This window comes from Taudactylus pleione, unplaced genomic scaffold (genome assembly GCF_031769625.1).
Source record: "Taudactylus pleione unplaced genomic scaffold, aTauple2 ptg000148l, whole genome shotgun sequence".
Lineage (NCBI taxonomy): Eukaryota > Metazoa > Chordata > Amphibia > Anura > Myobatrachidae > Taudactylus > Taudactylus pleione.
The window spans coordinates 1,635,226-1,661,452 of record NW_028284550.1 but is presented as its reverse complement, the minus strand read 5'-3'; the positions used below and the strand labels follow the sequence as shown (position 1 = coordinate 1,661,452).

The following is a 26,227-nucleotide window of genomic DNA, read 5'->3' as shown; positions in this document are numbered from 1 at the left end:
GATGAGACGCACGTCCTGCACTAGCTCCTGCTTCCAAATGTTACTGCTTCTTCTGGTAACGTTTCTGCTCCAGATATTCACAGGTAATGACAATAATTTACTGATAACTATAACATCTTAACTTGAAGAACATATGTGATTCGTTTCCAATATTTTAGTAGATAACTTCGCAATGAACATACATGCATCATATAACAAGAATTCATAGAGAATTTACAATTCACCTATTCTATCATACTATGGGGTCAATGAAGGGTGCAGATGCTGGCGTTCCAACGCCATTACAGCAGAACACTGCGAGTAATGCCCCTAATTGAATCGAACCCCATGGGTTTAATTATCATTGGAGAATATCCCAAAATATGGACAAAACTGACCGAATTTAGTGATTCTCCCTATTTATCAATGCCCGGATCCTGCAATGGCCATTGCCGATGGTGCTACAATAAATCAAATAGAAAAGATTGATTGATTGATATATATATATATAATATATATATATATTATATATATATATCAATCAGTGTGTGGCCATCATTAGTCTGCTCTCCTTATGCTATATAGATAATAAGAGGTCTCTAGAGATATATCACAGTTTATGACAGTGCTCAAGTGATGTAAGTTATCTCTGTAGCTGTAATGAAATATGGATGTAGTACTCAATTCAAACAATCCCAAGAATTGGGTGAGGAACGATTGTGTAGAAAAGACTATTTTTAAATTCTTAATTCTCTTAAATTTTGAATAAAGAACAAAATAAAAACACTTATAATAATGCTTCAAAACAGTGTTAAAAGAGCTAGTAATTTTTTTTCTTCCTATTTTATTATGATGTTCTTATCTGTTCATCTAGTAATGTTTGTTCCCAGTTTCTGTCTATGGTGTCGGCAATTTAGATAGTCTCTGGAAATCTCACCTTTCTCTCTAGAAAGTGTCTTAGTACTATAGTTTGGAACAGCATAAATTCACTCAAACTGCATTGGAAAATACAAAAACAACAAATGCAGACTCCTGTGCACTTTCAATGTATCAAACTTTACGAGTCGGAGGTGGGAAGTGACGTTGACAAAGTTCAGTAACGGCGTGTTTGTGCAAATCCAACAATTATGCGTATTTACGCCTGATAGAGGACGTATGAATAGATTGTAAGAATTGCATTTTAGGAATTTCAATATCCAGTTTACCAGTACTGAAACATAGGGATATTTTTAGTGACAAATCTTTAAAACATGGGGGGTGGAGATGTACTAAGCCTTGAGGTGAGATAAATTGGACGGAGATAAATTACCAACCAATCAGCTCCTAACTGTCATGTTACAGGCTGTTTGAAAAATGGCAGTTAGCAGATGATAGAGAAAGTACCAACCAATCAGCTCCTAACTGCCATTTTTCAAACACAGCCTGTATCATGACAGTTAGGAGCTGATTAGTTGGTACTTTCTCTATCTCCACTTTAGCTCTCTCCAAAGCTTAGTACATCTACCCCATGAGACTGTACGGAAATTAGGGACGGTAGGCAATTAAATCATATGTCCACGAAACAGTTTAAAACTTACTATAAAATAAGAGCATGCAGTGGTACGATAATATATACAGTACAGCAGTGAACTGAAACAATGTTTTGGCTCTCTATCTACACCTGTTGGTCATTATTGGAACTGCAACATCAATATTTTGATGCTTTTTTACATTTGGTGTGTTTCCTTATTTTCAAATAAAGTTTGTGCAATTCAATCTATGAGGTGTATTTGGGAGCGCTCAGCCAATTTTTGATCATACTGAATAACCAAATTAGAAAGCCAAGCGTTCACCAATGGATTCCTTCATCCAGTAATGAGCAAATTATTTTCTGCATACATCACATTTCTTTCGGATATATTAAGGGGTCTATGTACTAAGCCCTGAAGAGAGATAACGTGGCTGAAGATAAAGTACCAACCAATCAGCTCCTAACTGTCATATTGCAAAAACAGCCTGTAAAGTGAAAGTCTGATTTCCTCACTGGTAGAATGCCACTTTCATTGCATAAATAATCGTATTCAAACGTGTCCAACAGCAGGTATAACGCATGTGACCAGCATAGTGGGTGTAAGCGTACTGGCAAGCCGTTTGCCCTCCATTTTATTTCTCTTCACACAAATGTGACACAAGTAGGTAAGGTCACCGATACTGCACAGATGGCTTATGGACCTCTATAAAGAACGCAGTACACATAGGGCAGTAACAAGGGGTGAGCTATCCTGTACTTGGACTTCCTTCCCCGCTGGAAAAACAAAATGGCGTCTGCGCATATGTTCAGCATAGTCTTTGGAAATATGGCGCCTCCACCCTATTTCTGGTGATTTACTACATAAATAAGACGCCAGAGCCGTATTTCCTAAGATAATGCCGGAAACAAGACGTGGCCGGCCAGCAGGAAGGCAGAAGGTAAGTAAAGAGTGCAGGGTACGTAGTGTGAGCCCCCTTGACCTAGGAGTTCATATGTACCACACACCCTGCACCCATTATAGATAGGTCATTGGCCTGCAGTGGTTCTTTAAGCTGTGCATGACATCATCTAAACAGAACTCACTGGGACTTTACGATATATAAACATACTAGCGACCTGCCTCGGCCCCCTGCATCCCATAACAAAGTAGCCATGTTACCACGGCCCCCTGCATCTCACAACAACCCCCTGCTTCTCACTCCCCTGTCTATGGATGGCCATCGACCATTGATAATTAAAAATAATTGATGGTTTATGGCCGATGTTGAATATTTTTACCATTAATGGCTAAGAGCCAATGGTTCTTAGCCATCGATGAATAAGTGGAAGCGGATGTGTTTTTTTCTGAGGGGACAGAGCTTAGCCCCGCCCCCGGTGCCGATAAACCCCACCCCTGTTTTTTGATTGGCTAGCGGCTTGCCATTTTCATTTGCATCGAGGGGTGCAAACCATCGATGGTTCACGTGTCATCGATTGGTAACCACCGATGGACCCATCTATGGACACCCCACCGATGCCCATCCCTACTCCTGTCCCCTGAATCTCACCAGCATCACCACAACCCCCCTGCTGCTGGATAGGGCCCGGTCACTGGGATTTGCTGGGAAGGGCAGGAGGATCATGGATGAGATATGTGTATTGTAGCTACCGTTAGCATTATCAGCAGCATGTCTCCGGGGCTAGGGCATTAGCCCCGGGAACAGCCTCCATGTGCCCCCCTTCCCCAGCTGCCAAACATGGTGATGAGCTATGTCCTCTTTGCACAATGTATTGTATTTCCTGAACCTCCTGTTGAGCTTCCTCGCTGTGGTGTACCTGTCCCTAGAACAGCGCTGACTTCCATGGTGCTTCCTATTCACCAAAAGCGTGTGGCTGAGCGGGAACATCTCTCTGCAGAGGGAACACTTCACGGAGGAGTGGTGGCCGGAGTCCGCCTACAGTTTCAACGTAGAGATAGACATCGGATTCTGATCGTTATTAACCATCGATGTTTGTTTTGATGGTAGTGGTCCTGTGTTTGCCACCATTGAATGGAAATCATTCGATGGTTGGTTGTTTTTTTTATTCCTGATAGCTATATATGAGTGAGTAGTTTAATAGATTAGCCTGAACGAACAGACAGACCCCTAAACTAGGAAAGAGAAAGATTTTACATGTGGTACTTTATATTCCATTATTATCAAATCCAACAGGTTGACATAGTGTATTTAAGTAATGACACGGATCATTCATAGTCTTTGTAATATATGTTATTTGTTCCAGGGGGCTGTGAAGAGGAGCTGGATCTTACAACATCAACTGCCATGTATTTGGGTAACTCATTTCTTTGCCATAATGGCATATTGTACACTACAGCACATAGAGCCCATGCTGGGAACTCCTCTATATTGTACTGGATGGAGGGGAACTGGCTTTATACTAAGACCTTTCTTGCTCTAATAGACCAGTGATAGAGAACAGGCCGGCCCCTCCTGGGCGTCACCTGCGGCCCCCAGCTCCTGTATTATTTGTGGTTTAGATGTACTTGTTATACAGTAGGGATAATACCTGCTCATCTTACATCGAAATTCATTGATCTAAATCAAGATGGCTGCTGATGCATTATTACAGATTATTTATTTAATGTAATGTGTCGTTTTAACTTAAAACTAGATTTCAGGGTTAGAGGAAGGGTATGGGGTGACCGTCTATCACTAGAACAGACAATGAGACATGAAAAGAAGACTTATAAGTTATTTTCCACCTCTCCAGGTTACTATTCTACTGAACATTTCTGCATCCACTCAGGGTGAAATATCAACGGTAGTGTCCACTGTAGAAATGGCGTCCAATATTTTCAGTTGGCATTGATAGCTGATTGGCTGCCAATGATTTCAGCATACCTGTGCTGTCACTATTCTTTCCTCCCTTCTGAACCCTGGGCCTGATTCAGACCCAGTCGCAAGCGCTGAGCATTCGCAACGGGTCGATGGTGGCCCACAGCGCATGCGCACGACGGAGCCGGCTCCGTTGTGCGCATGCGCGAGACCTGGCTAGCGACAGGTAATCCGTCGCTCCGGGTCTTGCACCAAAGGGGGCAAGCTGTCGATGTTGAGTGACAGCTCGCCTCCTTTGGTGGGCGGGCCGGGTGGCTGCCCAAACAGAGGCGTTCCCATGAGAACGCCTGCCGTTTGGGGGCGGCCCCACTGACATCACAAGTGATGTCAGTGGGGAGCTTCCGGCTCTGTTAGAGCCAAAAGCTCTCTGGGGCTTGCGATGAACGAGACCCTACCACAAGGGTCTCGTCGCAAGCCCGATGGTTGCGATGGTCTTGACCATCACGACCATCATCATGGCCGCTCGCTATAGCTGTGGGTGGTCACCCACAGCTATGCGAGCAGCCAAGAGGCCGCTCCAAAAAAAAAAATAGCCCAGAACTGATTCTGAGCGAGCGTTCTATCAGAGCGAGCGTTCTGTCAGAGCGAGCGTTCTATCAGAGCGAGCGGCTCTGAATCAGGCCCCATGTCCACACTGCTCTAAGAACTAGCCACAATTCTGCTTTTTACACTATTTATTTGTTATTTTAGTAGCTCTTACAGAGATGCAACTAACAAGTAACTAGCAGCAGATAACATCTTGATATGGACCTCCTTATATGTAGGGATAACAGTGGAGACAGTGGCGTAAGTTCATCCCAGACGCAAGTTATAATTTGGTGTCCCCCCTCCCTTAAAAAAAATGAAAATAAATATGGTGCATATCCATCTATCTAATACGCACAAAAACACTAATATAGAATAGCCCTAAGTGGGGTGAATATATTGTGGGCAATGGAGGAGGTGCCTGGCGGCAAGCGCCTCCGTTGTCTCCCATAGTTCTGCCCCTGAGTGGAGGGATTCTCATCTAACCATTATATGGAGTAGTGCGCACTACTTAGAGTGAAGAGTTCCTTCAGATATGGCTGACCCTGGGAAATCTCATTTCAAAGCCAGGTGAGATCATCTACAGACCATGGCTCCCAACAGTCTGTATTAATGCATCACACATCAGGCCTTTGCAGACAATTCCACCACCCAGCCTTAGGCACTGGGTCACTGGAGCTTCACTAACTCATGCAATCACAGGCTCCGACACCGTCATGGAGAAGGGATAGATATACGGAGTTGAAGACTGAATAGGCTTGGTATTACATAGGTTCTAAGAAATGCGATGGCCAAAAAGCATAAGATCTCTGTGGGTACTCGGTGTACAATGAAAGCAGAAGGAAACTAGTTAAAGAGCAATTGGCAGAAAGGGGGAGAAGTTAATGGTTCTTCAGAAACATGGTGAGAACTAACAAGTCAGTCAGGTAATGATCTCCTCATTCTGGACCCCCAGCAGTAGGATGTGCAGTGAGATGGGAAGCTCCTACAACTGTGTCCTTCTATACTCGTTTACCTCCCTACTTTATGATGTCACTGAGGCTACCAGCTGGAGTGGAGCCAAAATTCAAAGCGGAGAGTCACACCAACTGCCAGTGAGTCCTGGCAAGGGGCATGTTATAAGAGAGAGACAGTAGTTAGACAATGGCTAGATAGACACCAGATGTTAGACAGTCAATAGTTAGGTGAAAAAGTTAGACACAAAACAAAAGTCAGATACACTAAAGTTAGACATGGAAAAAGTTCGACAGGTACAAAAGGTCAACAGGGTCAAAAGTTTGACACAAAAATGGTCGACAATTATTATTTTTTTTTAGCCTTAATATTCACCCTAACCCTCCCCTTGGTGCCTAACCCTATACCTCCCTCCTGGTGCCTAACCCTAACCCTCCAGTAAGTGCCTAACCCTAAAAAACAAAAACAAAATGTGTTGACCATTTTTGTGTCAATCTTTTTCATGTAAAAACTTTTGACCCTGTCGATCTTTTGTACTTGCCGATCTTTTGTACCTGTCTTACTATTTTGACTGTCTAACATCTGGTGTTTATCATTGTCAAACTAATTACTGTCTGTCTACAGTCCGGAACCCCTGGCAAGTGCTGTCTGGCTGCGTTTGGGGTGGCAGTTGGTGTGGCTCCCCTATTTGAATTTTGGACTGCAGCCTCACCTCCGGAGCCGCTACTGTACGTTAGGTACAGTACTTTAAGGGATCAGACACTAAGCACGTTTAATTTAAAAAAAAAGAAGTTTTCCAGGGATTGGATGAAGTGTAAGAACTATATGAGAGAAAAAAAATTTTCCTTCAAGAAAAACCTTAATTACAATTTTTTTAATAATAATTTAGAAATGATTTTTAGCTATTACTATACAGCTGCATATATACATATCACTACAAATATTGACTTTAATAACATACCGTACCCACATAAGCAATAACCATTAGATACCCGATTTGACATCAAACCCACTAATTTCTTCATGAATGTATTTATTACAGTACAGTGTGTCAGGGTTGGGGGCTTTAATCACACGTGGCATGAAATATGTCTTCTCTTGCTGCTTTTAGATTATTCCGATTTTGAAGTGATTATCCACAAATGGGTAAGTAATACCGTCTGTTCCCTTTCGCGTCAATCTATTTCTTAGTACTTTTTCAAATCCGCGAGAGTGAAATGAGGGAGAGGGGGATATATTATAGGGTTTGTTTCATAGCTCACTTTATTCCACTTCAAGCCACATAGGTCCTGATTCAGAGGCGCTCGCTATTTGCAGGTGCTCGCTCTGAATCAGGGCGGATGTTTTTTAATAAATAAATCTGCCTCCAGGCCGCTCGCATAGCTGTGGGTGACCACCCACAGCTTGTGCAGGCGACCTGGCGATGGTCGCGATTATCGCGACCATCGGGCTTGCGACGAGACCCTTGTGGTAGGGTCTCGTCCACCGCAAGCCCCAGTGAACTTCCTGCTCTAATAGAGCAGGAAGTTCACTACTGACATCACGTGTAATGTCAGTAGGGCCGCCCACAAACAGCAGGCGTTCCTTCGGGAACTCCTCCGTTTGTGCAGCCACCCCCCCCGACCCGCCTACAAAACGGGGCGAGCTGTCGATCAACATCGACAGCCGCCTTGTTTTGCTGCGAGCCCCCAGCAAGTGAAGTTCTCACTCGCTCTGGGGCTCGTGCGTGCGCACTGCCCAACCATCGACCCGCTTGCAAGCGCTATGCGCTCTGAATCAGGCCCATAGTCCACAATAGCAAGAGCCCGGAAGACAGAGGCCACCCCGGCCACTTTACCCAGCCTGCCCCGATGATAGAGCACGCTGACATGTTCAGTAGAAAACCGAGAGGTTACCCGGATTTGTCAGTTTGGACCAAACATGGTGTTTTGATGCTGTTTACTAGAACGCATCCAGTATATAGTACAACAGTTACTTTGAATTATCCCATTTTAGCAAATTAAAAAATGTTCACAAAAATGGTAACTCCTTTTGTATATTTGTGCCCTTTTGGCATCACCCTCAAATCAATGAACCTGTGTTTCCAGTGCAGTGGACCTTGCGTTATAATTATAAACAACTATCTTCAAGTTTTGCAGTACTCCCAGTCTTATCTCCCCAAACATGTATGGGAGGGGACGTGTCCAAATCAGGCAGGCATGGCCACACCCCATCCAGAAAAAATATTTTAAACAAAATGGGACATTTGGCTTCCGACAGGCCTAAGGCCAGGTAATTAGTAGCCAACCTTCCTCTTCGAGGCCCCCATACACTAGCCGACAGATTGCCGGATCCTGCAATGGGATCATAAATGCTGATGTTTAGAATTAATGCATCTTCACCTTTTAGGCGTGATGCAGGTCATCGCGACCCTGGTTATGCCACTCAGACTAGAGGCAACCTGGGTCGAACCCGGGAATCACCCTGCTACCAAGCAGGATGGGGGACCCGGGACTCCGACCCAGGTCGGCCCCTTTCACACAGAGCTAGACCCAGAATGGTGAGCGTGCCTCGGCAAAAACCTGTGAAAGGGGTATAACTTGATAATGGTTATATACTAGGGGTGTGCACCGGCCACTTTTCGTGTTTTGTGTTTTGGTTTTGGATCTGGATCTTTCTTCGTGTTTTGGATCTGGATTGGTTTTGCCAAAACCACCCTTCCGTGTTTTGGGTTCTGGGTTTTGTGTTTTGGATCTGTATTTTTTTGAAAAAAAGCATAAAAACAGCTAAAATCACAGAATTTGTAGGTTTTTCTGCTCCTATGCTATTATTAACCTCAATAACCTTAATTTCCACTCATTTCCAGTCTATTCTGAACACCTCACACCTCACAATAGTGTTTTTATGTCCAAAAGGTTGCACCGAGGTAGCTGGATGACTATGCTAAGCGACACGAGTGGGCGGCACAAACACGTGACCCATCTAGGAGTGACACTGCAGTGGCAGACAGGATGGCAGTTAGAAAAACTAGGCCCCAAACTGTACATAATGCAAAGAAAAAAAGAGGTGCAAGATGGAATTGTCCTTGGGCCCTCCCACCCACCCTTATGTTGTATAAACAGGACATGCACACTTTAACAAATCAATCATTTCAGCGCCAGGGTCTGCCACACAACTGTGGCTGAAATGATTGGTTCGTTTGGGCCCCCACAAAACAAGCTGGCAATTAATGTGTCCCTGCACAAACTGGCTCTACGGAGGCAAGATGTCATCCTCATCCTCCTCATCCACCGATTCCTCACCCTCTTCAGTGTGTACATCCTCATCCTCACAAAGTATTAACTCGTCCCCACTTGAATCCACCACCACAGGTCCCTCTGTACCTTCTGGAGGCTGGTCTCCCTGGAAGAGCTGATAATTCATTTTGATGAACATCATCTTCTCCACATTCTGTGGAAGCAACCTCCTACGCCTTTCGCTGACAAGGTTCCCGGCTGCACTAAACACTCTTTCGGAGTACACACTGGAGGGGGGGCAACTCAGGTAAAATAGAGCCAGTTTGTACAGGGGCCTCCAAATTGCCTCTTTTTCCTGCCAGTACAGGTATGGACTGTCTGACATGCCTACTTGGATGCTGTCACCGATGTAATCCTCCACCATTCTGTCAATGGTGACAGTATCATATGCAGTGACAGTAGACATGTCAGAAATTGTTGCCAGGTCCTTCAGTCCGGACCAGATGTCCAAACTTGGTCCTGCCTGCCCTGCATCACCGCCAGCGGGTTGCTTAGGATACCTAAGTTTTTTCCTGGCAGCCCCAGTTGCGGGAGAAAATGAAGAAGGAGCCGTTGACGTGTCACGTTCCGCTTCAGCTGACAGTGTGTTCACCAGCAGGTCTTTGCACCTCTGCAGGCTTGTGTCGGCCGGAAAGAGAGACACCACATAGGCTTTAAACCTAGGATCGAGCACGGTGGCCAAAATGTAGTGGTCTGATTTCAACAGATTGACCACCCTGGAATCCTGGCAAAGCGAATGAAGGGCTTCATCCACAAGTCCCACATGCCGAGCGGAATCGCTCCGTCTTAGCTCCTCCTTCACTTTCTCCAGCTGCTTCTGCAAAAGCCTGATGAGGGGAATGACCTGACTCAAGCTGGCAGTGTCTGAACTGACTTCACGTGTGGCAAGTTCGAAGGGCTGAAGAACCTTGCACAACACGGAAATCATTCTCCACTGCGCTTGAGTCAGGTGCATACCCCCTCCTTTGCCTATGTCATAGGTGGATGTATAGGCTTGTATGGCCTTTTGCTGCTCCTCCATCCTCTGAAGCATATAGAGGGTTGAGTTCCACCGCGTCACAACCTCTTGCTTCAGGTGATGGCGGGGCAGGTTCAAGAGTGTTTGCTGGCGCTCCAGTCTTCGGCACGCAGTCGCTGAATGGCGAAAGTGGCCAGAAATTTTTCGGGCCACCCAAAGCGTCTCCTGCACGCCCCTGTCGCTTTTCAGAAAATTCTGCACCACCAAGTTTATTGTGTGAGCAAAACATGGGACGTGCTGGAATTTGCCCAGATGTAATGCCCGCACAATATTGGTGGCGTTGTCAGATATCACAAATCCCCAGGAGAGTCTAAGTGGGGTAAGCCACTGGGCGATGATTTCCCTCAGTTTCTCTAAGAGGTTGTCGGCGGTGTGCCTCTTACTGAAACCGGTGATACACAGCGTAGCCTGCCTTGTAACGAGCTGGCGTTTCTGAGATGCTGCTACTGGTGACGCTGCTGCTGTTGCTGCGTAAGGTGATACATCTACCCAGTGGGCTGTCACAGTCATATAGTCCTTAGTCTGCCCTGTTCCACTTGTCCACATGTCCGTGGTTAAGTGGACATTGTGTACAACGGCATTTTTCAGGACACTGAGGACACTTTTTCTGACGTTTCTGTACAGTCTCGGTATCGCCTGCCTAGTGAAGTGGAATCTAGACGGGATTTGGAACCGGGGACACACTACCTCCATCAATTGTCTAAATCCCACTGCACTAATGGCGGATACCGGACGCACGTCTAACACCAACATAGCAGTCAAGGCCTCAGTTATACGTTTTGCTTCAGGATGACTGCTGTCGTACTTCATCCTCCTCGCTAAGGACTGTTGGAGGGTCAATTGTTTAGTAAAAGTAGTGGTGTTCCTACTTCCTCTCTGGGATGATGAACGACTCCCAGCAGCAGCAGCAACAGCAGCAGCGGCAGCAGTAGGCGTAGCAATGCAGGATCCTCCGGAGGAATCCCGGATAGGAGAGTCAGTCATGCCAGTGATATGGCCTGCAGGACTACTTCCGATCCTGACTAAGGAGGAAATTGACGAGGAGGGAGTTGACGGTGTGGTTTGCAGGCGCTTGGATACAACAGGACAACGGGATTTAGGTGTCCCTGGACTGCTTACGGTCTGAGCCAAAGTTTCTGAACTTGACAGTAACTTTTTATGAACGCGCTGCAGGTGCCGTATAAGGGAGGATGTTCCTAGGTGGTTGACGTCCCTACCCCTACTTATTTCACCTTTACATATGGTACATATGGCAAGACAGTTGTTGTCCGGATTTGGATAGAAATATTGCCAGACCAAAGAGGTGGAATGTTTGGTCTTCTGCCCAGGCATGACCGTGATGGGCTTTTTCATCCCACGGACAACAACTGTCTCCCCCGGAGCCTGATTTAAACAAACCACATCACCATCAGAATCCTCCTCGCCAACTTCCTCCTCAGCGCCAGCTACACCAGTATCCTCATCCTGTTGTACTTCAACAGTGACATCTTCAATTTGCATATCAGCAAGTGGACTGTGGGTGCTCCTTTCAGCACTTGCAGGGGGCGTGCAAATGGTGGAAAGAGCCACCTCTTCCCGTCCAGTGCTGGGAAGGTCAGGCATCGCAACCACCACCACACTTGGACTCTCCTTGGGGATTTGTGATATCTTCTTAGAAAGCACAGTTCTTCGCTGTGCTTTTGCCAGCTTAACTCTTTTGATTTTTTTAGTGGGAGGAGTGCTTCCATCGTCATGTGAAGCTGAACCACTAGTCATGAACATACTAGGGATCGACCTTAGCCGTTCCTTGCCACTCCGTGTCGTAAATGGCATATTAGCAAGTTTACGTTTCTCTTCAGCTGATTTAAATGTCTTTTTCAAGGTCATTTTCCTGAACTTTGCCATTTGGGATTGTATGTGCCCTCTACTATGACATTGGGCATCGGCCTTGGCAGACGACGTTGATGGCATGTTATCGTCTATGTCATGACTAGTGGCAGCAGCTTCAGCACTAGGAGGAAGTGGTTCTTGATCTTTCTCTATTTTATTTTTATCGGAGAAAGTTTGGTCCTCCATTTATGTTATATCGATTTGATATATACGTGCGGCTAAACACAGAAAATAATTTTTTTTTTGGTTTGGACTGGAGTGTACTTTGTGGGTTACAGCACCCTTTAACGGTCAAGCCAGCCGGCCCTTTACTTATGACACAGGCGCACTCTTGGCACTACTTTGTTGATGCACGTGCGGCTACTGCGCACACAATTCACAAACACAGAAAATAATTTTTTTTTGGTTTGGACTGGAGTGTACTTTGGGGGTTACAGCACCCTTTAACGGTCAAGCCAGCCGGCCCTTTACTTATGACACAGGCGCACGCTTGGCACTACTTTGTTGATGCACGTGCGGCTACTGCGCACACAATTCACAAACACAGAAAATAATTTTTTTTTGGTTTGGACTGGAGTGTACTTTCGGGGGTTACAGCACCCTTTAATGGTCAAGCCAGCCGGCCCTTTACTTATGACACAGGCGCACGCTTGGCACTACTTTGTTGATGCACGTGCGGCTACTGCGCACACAATTCACAAACACAGAAAATAATTTTTTTTTGGTTTGGACTGGAGTGTACTTTCGGGGGTTACAGCACCCTTTAACGGTCAAGCCAGCCGGCCCTTTACTTATGACACAGGCGCACGCTTGGCACTACTTTGTTGATGCACGTGCGGCTACTGCGCACACAATTCACAAACACAGAAAATAATTTTTTTTTAGGTTTGGACTGGAGTGTACTTTCGGGGGTTACAGCACCCTTAACGGTCAAGCCAGCCGGCCCTTTACTTATGACACAGGCGCACGCTTGGCACTACTTTGTTGATGCACGTGCGGCTACTGCGCACACAATTCACAAACACAGAAAATAATTTTTTTTTTGGTTTGGACTGGAGTGTACTTTCGGGGGTTACAGCACCCTTTAACGGTCAAGCCAGCCGGCCCTTTACTTATGACACAGGCGCACGCTTGGCACTACTTTGTTGATGCACGTGCGGCTACTGCGCACACAATTCACAAACACAGAAAATAATTTTTTTTTGGTTTGGACTGGAGTGTACTTTCGGGGGTTACAGCACCCTTTAACGGTCAAGCCAGCCGGCCCTTTACTTATGACACAGGCGCACGCTTGGCACTACTTTGTTGATGCACGTGCGGCTACTGCGCACACAATTCACAAACACAGAAAATAATTTTTTTTTGGTTTGGACTGGAGTGTACTTTCGGGGGTTACAGCACCCTTTAACGGTCAAGCCAGCCGGCCCTTTACTTATGACACAGGCGCACGCTTGGCACTACTTTGTTGATGCACGTGCGGCTACTGCGCACACAATTCACAAACACAGAAAATAATTTTTTTTTGGTTTGGACTGGAGTGTACTTTCGGGGGTTACAGCACCCTTTAACGGTCAAGCCAGCCGGCCCTTTACTTATGACACAGGCGCACGCTTGGCACTACTTTGTTGATGCACGTGCGGCTACTGCGCACACAATTCACAAACACAGAAAATAATTTTTTTTTGGTTTGGACTGGAGTGTACTTTCGGGGGTTACAGCACCCTTAACGGTCAAGCCAGCCGGCCCTTTACTTATGACACAGGCGCACGCTTGGCACTACTTTGTTGATGCACGTGCGGCTACTGCGCACACAATTCACAAACACAGAAAATAATTTTTTTTTGGTTTGGACTGGAGTGTACTTTCGGGGGTTACAGCACCCTTTAACGGTCAAGCCAGCTGGCCCTTTACTTATGACACAGGCGCACGCTTGGCACTACTTTGTTGATGCACATGCGGCTACTGCGCACACAATTCACAAACACAGAAAATAATTTTTTTTTAGGTTTGGACTGGAGTGTACTTTCGGGGGTTACAGCACCCTTAACGGTCAAGCCAGCCGGCCCTTTACTTATGACACAGGCGCACGCTTGGCACTACTTTGTTGATGCACGTGCGGCTACTGCGCACACAATTCACAAACACAGAAAATAATTTTTTTTTTGGTTTGGACTGGAGTGTACTTTCGGGGGTTACAGCACCCTTAACGGTCAAGCCAGCCGGCCCTTTACTTATGACACAGGCGCACGCTTGGCACTACTTTGTTGATGCACGTGCGGCTACTGCGCACACAATTCACAAACACAGAAAATAATTTTTTTTGGGGTTTGGACTGGAGTGTACTTTCGGGGGTTACAGCACCCTTAACGGTCAAGCCAGCCGGCCCTTTACTTATGACACAGGCGCACGTTTGGCACTACTTTGTTGATGCACGTGCGGCTACTGCGCACACAATTCACAAACACAGAAAATAATTTTTTTTTTGGTTTGGACTGGAGTGTACTTTCGGGGGTTACAGCACCCTTAACGGTCAAGCCAGCCGGCCCTTTACTTATGACACAGGCGCACGTTTGGCACTACTTTGTTGATGCACGTGCGGCTACTGCGCACACAATTCACAAACACAGAAAATAATTTTTTTTTTGGTTTGGACTGGAGTGTACTTTCGGGGGTTACAGCACCCTTAACGATCAAGCCAGCCGGCCCTTTACTTATGACACAGGCGCACGCTTGGCACTACTTTGTTGATGCACGTGCGGCTACTGCGCACACAATTCACAAACACAGAAAATAATTTTTTTTTGGTTTGGACTGGAGTGTACTTTCGGGGGTTACAGCACCCTTTAACGGTCAAGCCAGCTGGCCCTTTACTTATGACACAGGCGCACGCTTGGCACTACTTTGTTGATGCACATGCGGCTACTGCGCACACAATTCACAAACACAGAAAATAATTTTTTTTTAGGTTTGGACTGGAGTGTACTTTCGGGGGTTACAGCACCCTTAACGGTCAAGCCAGCCGGCCCTTTACTTATGACACAGGCGCACGCTTGGCACTACTTTGTTGATGCACGTGCGGCTACTGCGCACACAATTCACAAACACAGAAAATAATTTTTTTTTTGGTTTGGACTGGAGTGTACTTTCGGGGGTTACAGCACCCTTAACGGTCAAGCCAGCCGGCCCTTTACTTATGACACAGGCGCACGCTTGGCACTACTTTGTTGATGCACGTGCGGCTACTGCGCACACAATTCACAAACACAGAAAATAATTTTTTTTTGGGTTTGGACTGGAGTGTACTTTCGGGGGTTACAGCACCCTTAACGGTCAAGCCAGCCGGCCCTTTACTTATGACACAGGCGCACGTTTGGCACTACTTTGTTGATGCACGTGCGGCTACTGCGCACACAATTCACAAACACAGAAAATAATTTTTTTTTTGGTTTGGACTGGAGTGTACTTTCGGGGGTTACAGCACCCTTAACGGTCAAGCCAGCCGGCCCTTTACTTATGACACAGGCGCACGTTTGGCACTACTTTGTTGATGCACGTGCGGCTACTGCGCACACAATTCACAAACACAGAAAATAATTTTTTTTTTGGTTTGGACTGGAGTGTACTTTCGGGGGTTACAGCACCCTTAACGATCAAGCCAGCCGGCCCTTTACTTATGACACAGGCGCACGCTTGGCACTACTTTGTTGATGCACGTGCGGCTACTGCGCACACAATTCACAAACACAGAAAATAATTTTTTTTTGGTTTGGACTGGAGTGTACTTTCGGGGGTTACAGCACCCTTTAACGGTCAAGCCAGCCGGCCCTTTACTTATGACACAGGCGCACGCTTGGCACTACTTTGTTGATGCACGTGCGGCTACTGCGCACACAATTCACAAACACAGAAAATATATTATTTTTTTAGCACTTGGGGGGAGCACCCCTGATGGACAGAGCACCCCCTGGACAACACTACAGCACCCCTTTAGGACTGGGACACTGCACAGGACTTTGGAGTGGACACAGCCCCTATGGAGAACTGACTGCACAACACAGTCCAGCCAGCCCCTATGGACTTTGAAGTAGTGGACACAGCCCCTATTAACAACAGCAGCACAGCACAACACAGCCAGCCCCTATGGACTTTGAAGTAGTGGACAACAGCAGCACTACACTACACTACACTACACAGCACTAACTCCCACCCTCCCTCTTCACTGTCCACAGCCGAGTGAGAAAATGGCGCCGACGCGGGTACCTTATATAGGATCCAAAACCCGCGAGACTCGGAAGGCGGGATGATGACGTTTTGCCTCGATGTCAGATCCGAGTCAGGCGGGAAAAGTCGAGCCTGACTCGGATCGGACTCGGATCGGGGGGGCTCGGGGGGGTTCGGATTTCAGAAATCCGAACCCGCTCACCCCTATTATATACGGCTCTGTATCAGATCCTATATAATTGTAGAAAGGAGCGCAAGGTGTGGGTCATTCTTCAGGTGCTCGGCCTAGAGGCAGTAACATCCCCTGTACCCCTGGTCATTTTGCTCCTATGAGTATGGAAACATAACAGCGTCTCACAAATATTGTATTAGCACAAATAAATCTTCTGTACCAATAGTGTGCCTACACTGTCTGACACTGTCTTTTATTTAATGCAGGACGAACAAGACTATATACAAGATCATGTAAGTTTACTGTACCAGCGTCTTACACATATCTGTGGTCGGTATATTTTCCATAGCATAATACCTTGTAAGTAATACCCCTTGTACACATAAACCCCGGCTTGGACCTGGGACACTGATCCAGGGTTTTCTCTACTTACCCCCGTTCAACATTTACACCGGACCCAGGTCTTCCAGTGACCCGGGTCTTCCATCAGGCAGCATCGGACACTTGGAAATTATGTCACTTTGGAGTCAGCTCGCCCACTGAGGTCCACAAATCAGGGCTGGGCGTCCAAATTCGGGACAGTTGGGAGGAATGCAACATGTAATCACAGAGACAGACCTGTTTATCTGAGGACCTAAGATATGAGAAACAGTTTACATACTGAAAAGTTCCTAAAATAAAATAAGTGGAGATGTTGCCCATAGCAACCAATCAGATTCTAGCTATAAGCTTCTAGAAGGTGATAGATAAAGGATAAGTAGAATCGGATTGGTTGCTGTGGGCAACACCTCCACTTCTATAAACCGGTCCTTCTGTAAATATACCCCTTAGATTGGTTGCTATTATTATTTACAGCAAATGGAACTGCCACACATATACACAAGCATTTGGGAGGATTAGTTTGTGAGGGGGTTACCTGTGCCCTTCACAAACTGTGTGTGCCCTCGCGCTGTAGGAAGAAGTCTGCCAGGCGTCAGCATATTGGCTCTGGAGGATCACATGATATTAGTATCACATGATGTTTTACCCACACCAACAGCTAAACATCTAAGGCTCTGTATTAGGAAGAGAGAGAGGACAGGGCACATTTTATAGATGATTGTGTGTGAACTGTGATGCCAAAGGGTGTGGAATAATAGATAGACAGTAAAAAGGTCAATGGTGTCTAGCTAGTCACCAGATGTTAGACAGGCAATAGGACGACTAGGACAAAAAGTCGACATACTAAAGGTCGACATGTAAGAAGGCAGGCAGGAACAAATGGTCGACAGGGTCAAAAGGCCGACACAAAAATGGTTGACACTATATTTCTTTATTTTCTAACCCTAATCTTCACCCTAACCCTCCCCTTGGTGCCTAACCCTAACCCTCCATCCTGGTGCCTAAGCCTAACCGTCGGGGTAGGTGCCTGAACCCTAACTGTCCCTTCTAGTGCCTAACCCTCCGGTAAGTGCCTAACCCTAACCCTCCCTCCTGGTGCCTAACCCTAACCGTCAGGGTAAGTGCCTGAACCCTAACTGTCCCTTCTAGTGCTTAACCCTCCAGTAAGTGCCTAGCCCTAACCCTCCCTCCTGGTGCCTAACCCTAACCGTCGGGGTAGGTGCTTGAACCCTAACTGTCCCTTCTAGTGCCTAACCCTAGGATAATTGCCTAATCCTAGCCCTTTTTTTTTTTTTTAAAGCATGTGTCGACCATTTTACATGTCGACCTTTAGTGTGTCGACCTTTTGTCCCTATCGATCTTTTGTCCCAGTCGACCTATTGACTGTCTAACATCTGGTGTCTACCTAGACATTGTCAACATTTTTACTATCTATCTATAGTCCAGAACCCGAAGCCCAAGTGGATATTATGCTGGCGGGCTGGTTGGATCTAACTGCTTGATAACTAGGCATTAAGGGCCTGATTCAGAGCTGAACGCTCTGACCAGAACGCTTGCTCTGAATCAGGGCCCTCCTACCTGTTTTTGGAGCGGCCTCATGGACGCTCGTATAGCTGTGGGTTACTACCCACAGCTATAGCGAGCGTCCATGTTGATGGTCGCGATGGTCAAAGACCATCGCGACCATCAGGCTTGCGACGAGACCCTGCGGTAGGGTCTCGCTTCCGCAAGCCCAGGAGTGATTTTGGCTCTATCAGAGCCAAAATCACTCCCACTGACATCATTACTGATGTCAGTGGGGCCGGACTCAGACGGTAGGCGTTCCCATGGTAGCCACGCCCCTGGCACACCCACCAAAAGGGGCGTGCTGTCACTCACCATAGACAGCACGTCCCCTTTGGTGCGAGACCCCGAGCGACGTATTCCTCGTCGCTCGCCGGGTCTCGCGCATGCGCACGACGGAGCTCCCTCCCTCGTGCGCATGCGCATTCGCCCCACATCGACCCGCTAGCGAGCGACCTTCGCTCGCGAGCAGGTCTGAATGACCCCCTAAGTTTATGCATGTGTGTTTATTGTGTGTGTTTACTAACAGGATTCAGGATCATTCCTCCAGCCCGGCTACTTCAGCATCATAGTTTGTCTCCTATACCTCACCTACTTTTTATGGCTCCAAGACTTCCAGGTCACTAGAAGGTAAACTCTTTTCTAGCTGTTATTTATATATATATATATATTTATTTTATTTTACCTTTTGCATTGAAGTTTCTACCTATACGCTGTAGTACATCTCTGCAGAAAACTCTGGTGAGGATAAATCTGAATTTTATACTGTATGTGTTACAGATATTAAAGTTACAAACCAACTATTGTTCCAATCACTGGCAGGATGGGGGCGGCCATTTTGTGGGATTAACCGTTTTTCACGATAATGCGGACATTTTGTGTCCAAAGCTTTCTTAGGTGCAAAGACTGGCAATTCCCTAGACAGAGGGACTGATGCAAAGATGGGTGTACATTACTCTAAATATATATATATATATTTACATGCCAAAATAATCTATTTCCAGCATGTGCAGAGCCACACACAACTGGGGAGATGCCTCCGCTCTTACTGTACAGCCCATGTTAGATCAGGATGAGCAAAAAGGCAGATACGCAGGCCAAAAATGTGCCCTCTCTTAATTCTGATGAGACTAAAGGTGCGTACACACTGGGCGATCAGGAAAGACAGTACGATTACCTGTAGTGTCTGCACTGAACGATCAGTCGTTCAGTGTAGGCACCCTCCATCAATCCTGAACATGGCAATCTGTTGTTGTCGGCAGATTGGCCTGCATGTTCGGGCGATGGGCAATGTCGACTGGTCGGTTCTGACATAAAAGTGCACGATTTGTGCACGATTACTGAGCCATTGCACGATTGCGATGTCGTACTCGTGCAATCGCTCAGTAATATCGCCCAGTGTGTTTGCATCTTTAGGGCTAATTCTGAGATGGGAGCAAAGCAAAAAAAAAAAAGCATGCAACTCTGCACCTAGACAAACCTAGTTATCAAAGGGGTGCAACTCTTGGCATTGCAACATGGTTTTGCCAAGGTGAAAAGTTACTTGCTTTTTTGTTGTTGTTGTTTTGCTCCCAACTCAGAAACAGGTTTGGTATGATAATCCGGTGGTGAGAATCCCGACAGACAATGCCGGCTCCGGAATCCCAACGGTCAAAATCCCAACGTATGTTGGTGAGTATTCTAACCTTAACCCTCCCCCTATACCACCGTTCCCACAGCAGGGCCGAAACTAGGATATCTGTCACCAAGTGCAAGGTAGCAATTTTGTGCCCCTTCCCGTACCTGGATTTTGTCCTTGCTCCCCCATAAGGCAGTGCACTAGTCAAACGTCCCTGGTATAGTGACTTACATTATTCCACACACAATAATGCCCATTACACATTATGCCACACACTGTAATGCCTATTACCGAGTTCCACTTACATATTTGCCCGACACCATTGTATGCCCCACAGTAAGGGTTCTAATTACTTTAAAATTACTTGTTCGTTGTCAGGGGTTTCATGTTTGTTGCCAGGGCGTTTCATGCTCATTGCCAGGGGGCTTCACGGGAGAAGATGCAGCTGTCAGCATCTTCTCCCAGCAGTTGCGCTGGTCTAAAAGACACTAGAGGTCCAGTAAGGACCTCTAGCATCTGTCTCCTCCTTGGCAGAGGCCATTTTTGGATGGCCGTTTTCTGACTCTCCAGCCCCCAAGCCACCGTGAGTCATCCCTTTTTCACCCCCTGCATTCTGGCACCCGGTGCATGTGCACCTCTAGCCCCCCCCTAGTTGCGGCCCTGCCCACAGCCTAACCCTAACTGTCCCTTCCTACAGCCTAACCCTCTCCCTAGTGCCTAACACTAACCCTCCCCCTAGTGCCTAACCCTAACCACTGTTCCCGCAGCCTAACCCTAACTGTCCCCTCCTACAGCCTAACCCTAACCCTCCCCCTAGTGCCTAACACTAACCCTCCCCCTAGCGGCTAACCCTATTACTCACCGTTGGCATTCTGAGTCTGACCAGTGGCAGCTCAAGGCACGCACTAGTAGGGTTGTCCCCCAGAGCGCCATAGTCTAAAAGCGTGCAGCTCTGCTCCCTGTCTGAACTCACCATCGCCCGGCTACAGAAAATCCCGTCCCCAGCGTCCCTCTGGTGTTATTAGGTATACGCTCAGGGGAAGGGGCGCAGCAGTGCAGAACAGGACAGCGCTGGGCGCAGAGAAGCCTAGCGCCGGACCTGATTCCGACCGTTGGGATTCTAGATGCAGTATTGTGATGACTGCCGAGATTCTGGAACAGATATTGTAATGACAGTCGGGATTCCGGAGCCAGTATTGTGACTGTTGAGATTCTGACTGCCAGGATATTGACTACATCCCTCAGAATGAGTCCCTGTGACGTCTCAGATTAAAGTACATGAGACGTGCAGATGCTCTACCTATCTAAAAAAGGTAAAGCTGGGTACACACTAAACGATGTGTGTACCCAGCGATATCGTCAGCGGCGGGACCCAGCATGGGTAAGTGCATACACACTTGCTGATACCGGCAGCGATGAATGACGTGTTGGGGGGGGAGCGGGGCCATGCTGCATTCGGCAGCATGGTATCGCTAACGATATCCCCAGAATGTATGGCAAGTACAAGCAACTGGTGATATCGTTAATGACCCACAGGAGCGCGCATCGTTAACGATATAGTGCATACATACTTGACGATTAAACAAAATTGTCGTAACGATGTGTCGTTATCGTTAAAATTGTTTAAAAATCATCTAGTGTGTACGCACCTTAAGATGTACACACGGTACGATTTTTTGCACAATGTGTACGATTTTGATCAATCGTAACGATCAATCGTGCACATACTGTGTCGATTCTGTGTGGTTACGATGCCGATGCGCGTTACCGCAGTCGTATAGCCGGATCGTAGATCTTACTGCAAAACCGCAAGATACACATGTATGCATCTTATCGTATGATCGTAACGATCAATCATACACCATTTCACCACATCGTATGGAGAATTTCGAAGGCAATCGTACAACACATCTTACCAACATAATATCGCACCGTGTATGGCTGACATTAGAGAGACTGATATACAGCATTGTGTAGAGACTGAAGGGGAAACTTACTAAACGTTAGGTTTGAATCTCGGGAGTGATTGTGGCGTTTTCCCACCGATTTATTAAGTTTGTAACCGCCCTAGAAAAGGCAAAAATAATCACACTGCACAGTTTCAATTCCCCCCCCCCCCCATTAAAAGGACAGAAACCACCCAATTTACTAAGCAGCATATTTTGAACCCACAGCAGAAAAATCCTAAAATAATTAGTTGTCCCTAACAGTCGTTTGGGCTCTGTATTGTTCATTAGTCACAAGAGGAGATCACGTAGGCATTGCATGTTGGGAACTTCCTAGATTGAGACACTTTGGCTTCTCATGCTATTTTCTTTCTTCTGTTTCCAGAGCCGAGCTGAGGAGACATGAGCACAAATGAGGGAAGTGGAACACACATTGTTCAGACAGTGACTAAAAGCCCCTTATCTTTTTCACTCCGAAAATAACATGTGACTCTAATGCTGAATCCAAAAGAAAATTGCTGACTTTGCGAATACAGAACAAACACCACACCTTGGAAGGTTGTGCACCGGGTGTACCCTCTGGGGGCTAGACCCATAGCTGCCAACAGCCCCAATTATTGCCAGCCATAGTTGTCCGGCGTCTTTCCCAAAACGAATGCATGGCTTTTGATGATTTGGGGTGCGTCTGGTAGGTCCGAGATTCTGCCGCCTAAGGATACCTTATAGATGCTGCTGCACACTATTAATAACAAATTATAAAGTTGCGTTTCACTATTTGTACACAATATAATGAAGTGCCATAGACACAATACAGAATAGTGCAGAATAGTGCCTTGACAGTTACACAAAATAAGTAATGCAACTCGCTACGATGACACAACTTTTTTTTTTTTTTACTCAAATAGTTTTTATTTGAGAAAAATATTTCCAGTAAAAGTAAAAAAAAACCAATAAAAACAGTAGTTTACAATCATAATAGCAAAAATGTTACATAGTTTGTAAAATATAAAATAACATAAAATAAGATAAGAGAAAAATAATAATATAAATAATTAAAACAAAATGAAATAGAACAAAATAAAATAAAATACAATATATTACAGAGAAAAACAAAGCAATACAATACAGAGGAAAACAAAAACATAAAGAAAACAAAATTACATATACACACACATCTATTATTAAAGAGATATATACGTGTTAACCCATTTTGTGTCATCAGACCAAGGACGCCACCGAATCAGTGCAGATGAGGTTGATGTAGAGTATTTAAATCCAAAGGTTTTCATTTCAAAACTTCTCTGAACTTTAGATATTATTGTCGAGAGGAGTGGGGGATCAGATCTCTTCCAAAACTGTGCCAGAGCCGCCCTCGTAGCTGTCAGGATATGTCCAATAACATACTTATTGTGTGTTTTTATTGAGGAAGGGAAATAATGTAGGAGAGCAATTTTCTGACAGCTGAGGAAGAGTCTCCATAGTGACCTGGGTAATTTGTGACACAAGTTTTATAATACACAGTCTCTACGACGCTGGTGAGTCAGGTAGGATCGGCTGGAGAGATCAATACACCAGCAACCAATCAGAAGTTGCTACATAGTTCTGCCGATGGTCATCCACATCATGCTCATGGCTTCTATCTGTGCACCAGCCCTCTTGCACCTGTGGGATCTGTCCACGTCTTATCACAATGACTCTCCGGCGGTTTTGCTACACTTACTAGAACATGCACTTACACATCTTACAGCTTCCCACCCCCATTCCGCCTTCCTAGTGGCAAAGGGATGCAGTCTATGAGACACACAAATCTACAGTAGATATGGACACATATTGGTGCAAATGTATTTATTGTTCATGCCACAAAAAGTGTGGTGCTCCCCTAGTGCAGCAATAGCCGTTACATTGAATGCAATTAAATGATCTATGAAGCAGAAAACAGGTATCTGATGTTAATGGTCCTTAGTGGACTGATAGACGGCATTCTCCTTAATGTTGGTGCAAAAAAAAGAAAGCAAAGAAAAAAGCTGCAACCAACTTGTTGCAAGTGTTGGGTGCACAGTTATGGCTGAAAAACATATTTCATAGCAATGTGCAAGGACTACATACACATAACCCCAGGAGATGAAAGATTTACCTGTTAGATACACTCTGGGCCTGATTCAGACCTAGTCGCGAGCGCTGAGCACTCGCAACCGGGTCGATGGTGGCCCAGAGCGCATGCACACGACGGAGCCGGCTCCGTCGTGCGCATGCGCGAGACCCAGATAGCGACGGGCACTCTGTCACTCCGGGTCTCGCTACAAGGGGGGCGAGCTGTCGATGTTGAGTGACAGCTCGCCCCCTTTGGTGGGCGGGCCGGGGGAGTGGCTGCCCAAACGGAGGCGTTCCCATGTGAACGCCTCCGTCTGGGGGCGGCCCCACTGACATCACGAGTGATGTCAGTGGGAGAGATTTCGGCTCTGTTAGAGCCGAAATCTCTGTGGGGCTTGCGGCCACGAGACCCTACCACAAGGGTCTTGTCGCAAGCCCGATGGTCGCGATGGTCTTGACCATTGCGACCATCTTCCTGGCCGCTCGCTATAGCTCGCTATAGCTCTGTCAGAGCGTCCGGCTCTGAATCAGGGCCTCTGTTAGGTACTGTACCTAACCAAAGATTGTTAACGGAGTAGTAATTGCATACAATAAGCTATTTGAGTCAGGGTTAAACGCACGCATACATGTATGATGCGCAAGTACACTTACCTGGGGCTGAGGAGGAGAGGGTGACACTGGTCATCGGACAGTAACTATCGTTACTGGGTATATGAAGCAGCTCCCTCTCAGCCAGGTGTATGCATTACACAGAGAGCTCTGGGCCTGATTCAGAGCCGCTCGTAAGCGGCCGCTCGTTCGTTCCGACCGATGTTCGCACAACTGCGCATGCATACAGATTTTAATACGCATGCGCGAACCAGTCAGTGCGGCCAAAAATCGTGTGCTCGCTAAATAGCGAATGCCTGCTATTTTGAGTGACAGGAGGAGGCGTTTGTGGGTGGTAACAGGGGAAGGTGCATGAAAACGGGGAGTGGAGATCAGAACGCAGGCGTGCTTAAAGGTCAAAACGGGCGTTTTAAGGGTGTGCATAATTACTAAAGCAGCGTCAGCGACCACGTCACTTGGTTGTTTTATAGTCAGAACTGCTCGCATGATTGTGCTAGGAAAAACCAACCACAAGAATAGCGAGCAGTTCATACGCCGTCCGATGTACTCGATTAATCTAATATATAGTGGACATGACGTATGATGCGAGCGGCCAGGGGGCGTTTTTTAAAAAATTACGTTCGCATGTTTTGTTCGCTCGTTCAGACATAGAGGCGTGAACAGACCACAAAGAGCGAACGGTTAATTTAAATAGCCACCCCATTTTTCTGGACGAGCGAGCGCAAATAGCGTCCGGCTCTGAATCAGGCCCTCTGTCCGCTCATATCTCAGCCACAGCCAGTGTAGAGATGGAGGCAGAGCCACTTGGCCCATCTAGTCTGCCCTATTGTTCACACGGGCCCCTGGGTCCAGGGTGGCCCACACCGCACACCCTGCACCCATTTTCTTTAATACTTACCTCTCCGAAGTCCCGCATGTCTAGCCGCAGTGCCGCAGAAATCACCAGGAAAATTACGTGGCGGACATTTTCTTGACAATGCGAAGAAGGAAAATCACAGGAAAAATGGCCCCAGCACCATTTTCCCAGAGATCAGTGCATGCCCTGTGGACTCCAGCACAGTGCCACAGTCTACTCTGTGCGCCACCGGCTAGAGAGGAGGAGGCCCGGACGGAGACTGTACACGGGTTCACACCCCTTAATACGCCCCTGGATAGAGCGAGTATCTTTCAACTCCAATCCAAGTTCCGCCTATAGGTGGTCATGTTTTATGGATTTCTTTAATCATGCAATAAGTGAGTTAAATAATTTTGCTGGGTCAGTAATTATCCCACCTTTTTCGACAGACAAATATCCTGAGAACATGACAGCTTTAAGTACCCAAAAAATTCCACATAGTTAAAGTTGATGTTGTTTTCTTTTTTTAGAACTGTACTGCCACCAGGTGGTGAAAGAAGAAAATGCAATGAAAAACTCAATGGTTTAAAAAATATTGAACTTTTAAAAAAGATTACCATCACTTACAAATGCGTTAATGATACATACAAGTGCATCTAATATTGTTTTGAAGGCAGTCATAGTTAAAATGCAGAGTTTAAAATTGAGTGTATATAAAGGGCGATCACCAAATTTTTGTGCACACAGTATTTCAGTAGATCAGTTTAACACATTTTAAAATCAGC

General features: G+C 46.3%; 1 protein-coding gene across 1 annotated transcript; it reads left to right on the top strand.

Annotated features, from left to right (window-relative positions):
• LOC148522270 (uncharacterized) lies at nucleotides 1-24,145 on the top strand. Its single transcript, XM_088474189.1, has 6 exons — nucleotides 1-83; nucleotides 3,752-3,802; nucleotides 6,956-6,990; nucleotides 16,666-16,692; nucleotides 18,873-18,973; nucleotides 22,293-24,145. Exons 1-6 carry the CDS (start codon nucleotides 2-4, stop codon nucleotides 22,321-22,323), a joined length of 327 nt encoding a protein of 108 aa, XP_088330315.1. The 5' UTR covers nucleotide 1; the 3' UTR covers nucleotides 22,324-24,145.
• The last annotated feature ends 2,082 nt before the right edge of the window (nucleotides 24,146-26,227 follow it).

Coding starts and splice junctions, on each gene's coding strand:
- LOC148522270 (XM_088474189.1), top strand. CDS start 2: ATGAGACGCACGTCCTGCACTAGCTCCTGCTTCCAAATGTTACTGCTT. Junction 84..3,751: donor TCTGCTCCAGATATTCACAG/GTAATGACAATA, acceptor TATTTGTTCCAG/GGGGCTGTGAAGAGGAGCTG. Junction 6,991..16,665: donor AAGTGATTATCCACAAATGG/GTAAGTAATACC, acceptor TATTTAATGCAG/GACGAACAAGACTATATACA.